Here is a 1890-nt window from a genome sequence, read left to right as displayed (position 1 = left end):
GGGGGGGGGGGGGGGCAGGAACGGAGCCAGAAGTGGCACAAGTAACGCACCAGCCACTTGGATTTGGCGGTGTTGCCGACGTCAGCCAGGCCATAGAAGCGACAGGCAGTTTGCGGGAGGATCTGCCTCATGGGACCCTGAGACAGCTGGCCGGCGTCCGAAGGAGCGGACCGGCCGCGGCCGAACCGATGCTCCTGCCGACCGCCGGACTTCGGGCCCTGCCCTGGGCCTGGAGCGCCAGAGCGGTCATTCCGATAGGGCAGGCGTTCGTAGAAAACGGGCTCGCCGAAGGAGGTTGAGGCGAAATGATAGCGCGGGCGGATGCACTACCCGGTGCCCAGTCCCTTTTGTGTGAGTGCGGCCATCGATGGGGAAAGAGGCGAGCCGAGGGGAACTGGGGGATGTGCGTGCGTTGAAGTCAAGAAAGGAGCCCCCCCCCCCCCCCCGCCCCCGCCCCGGACACACTCCATCGTCATGCGAGGGGCGGCAGGTGGATGACGCACACGGGCCAGACGACCAACCATCAGATCCCCCGGAGGCAGGGTCGCCGGCGGGGCGTCCTTCAGATGCTGGGCCAAGTCACTGGGAAAGGGACAGACAGTTAGCGGCGGACCGAGGATGGAGATCAAGGCCGGGTGCCGGTGGCAGGACGCACCCGGGCCAGCAGGACGTCAGGAGAACATCCACCCCGGTGAAGGCCGGGTTGGCCGCAATGTTACGGAAGACATCCACCTCGCGCTGGGTGAAGGGGACGTTCTTGGCGGCCGCGGCCGCGGCCTTCATCTCCTCATCCAGGGCGAAGGCCGGCAGGCTATGGTGCGCCTGGCGGGCAAAGAAGGCGCCCGACACATAGGCCACCTTGACGCCACTCGGCAGGGTAACCACGCCGGCCGGACCGAGGAAGGTGAGGTTCGGGCAAAGCTCCCCATGCGGGCCGAGGCGTGAGAGCACCGACTGCGGCATCTTGCCGTGGGTGATGAAGTATGTGTCCACCGGGACTGGATGCCCGGAGGCGCACGGAGAGCAGCAGCCGCAGCAGCACCAGCAGCCGCAGCAGCAAGCGGAGATGACAGCGGCAAAGCCAGGCGCAGGTGAGTCCGGGGGAGGAAAGGGCGAAGGGACAAATGGAGGCGAAAGACAGGGACGAGGTGGGGGAGGAGGGGGGGGGGGCGGGGGACGGGGAAAGGCCCGGCGGCACAGGGCGCGTACTCTCCACCTCGCCCATGAGGTAGGGCTGCAGCTCGGCCTGCTCCTCATCTTCGCCGAAGGGGTCGCCGGTCAGGAAGAGCAAGTCAAAGCGGTGCTTCTGCTGAAGCTGAGCCACCCGGTCGAAGAGGGTCTTGAACCGGCCCTTCACGGCGCCAGAGACCAGCACGCGGGCAGGCGACTGAGCGGGGGCGTTGGACATGGTGGTATTGCGGGGAGGCGGCTGGTGCGGTGTCGAGACACGGGGCGGGAAAGTGGGAATAGCAGGGGGGGGGGAGCGGGGGAGGGCGGGTGCGAGACAGAGGAGAGGGGGGGGAGGGGCGGAGAGTGACTAGGGCACGGCCAGGGGGGAGGCCCGTGTGCAGGGGACCTCGCCAAAAGGCACCGGCGCGCGCTGGGTGTTTGTCCGTGTCCAGGGGTCTGGCGTCTGCGGGCTGGGTACGGGGGGGGGCAGGGGGAAGGGCGGAGAGTGTGGCGCGAGGTGCGTGTGCGGGAGGGGTTATGGGTGCCAATGTATTGGATATGTTACAGAGCCAACGGTCGTCACATCGGACTGCCAACCCGATCTCTGGGAATGATATGGAAGGACCCGCCGTACTTTGCAAAGGCGACGCCTGGCACGGGCAGCCGCCGCCGGAGAGGGCCAGGAGTGAGAGCAGAGGTTAGAGGGGGGGGGGGGGGGGG

At 67.8% G+C, this 1890-nt stretch overlaps 1 protein-coding gene across 1 annotated transcript in view; it reads right to left on the bottom strand.

Moving 5' to 3' along the window:
• Positions 1 to 1484, bottom strand: part of H696_00268 (hypothetical protein) — a gene marked incomplete at its 3' end in the record, with an annotated part of 3720 nt that extends 2236 nt beyond the window's left edge. Inside the window, exons 1-4 of the mRNA XM_009494115.1 lie at positions 1210 to 1484; positions 656 to 998; positions 504 to 582; positions 51 to 326 (exon numbers count right to left, since the gene is read on the bottom strand). Coding sequence (XP_009492390.1) covers positions 51 to 326; positions 504 to 582; positions 656 to 998; positions 1210 to 1408 — 897 coding nt within the window. The 5' untranslated portion in view covers positions 1409 to 1484. The remainder of the gene's footprint in view (positions 1 to 50; positions 327 to 503; positions 583 to 655; positions 999 to 1209) is intronic.
• Positions 1485 to 1890: the final 406 nt, after the last annotated feature.

The sequence above is a fragment of the Fonticula alba genome (genome assembly GCF_000388065.1).
Source record: "Fonticula alba strain ATCC 38817 unplaced genomic scaffold supercont2.1, whole genome shotgun sequence".
In the NCBI taxonomy this organism is placed as follows: domain Eukaryota; order Rotosphaerida; family Fonticulaceae; genus Fonticula; species Fonticula alba.
This window is presented reverse-complemented; position numbering and strand designations above follow the sequence as displayed.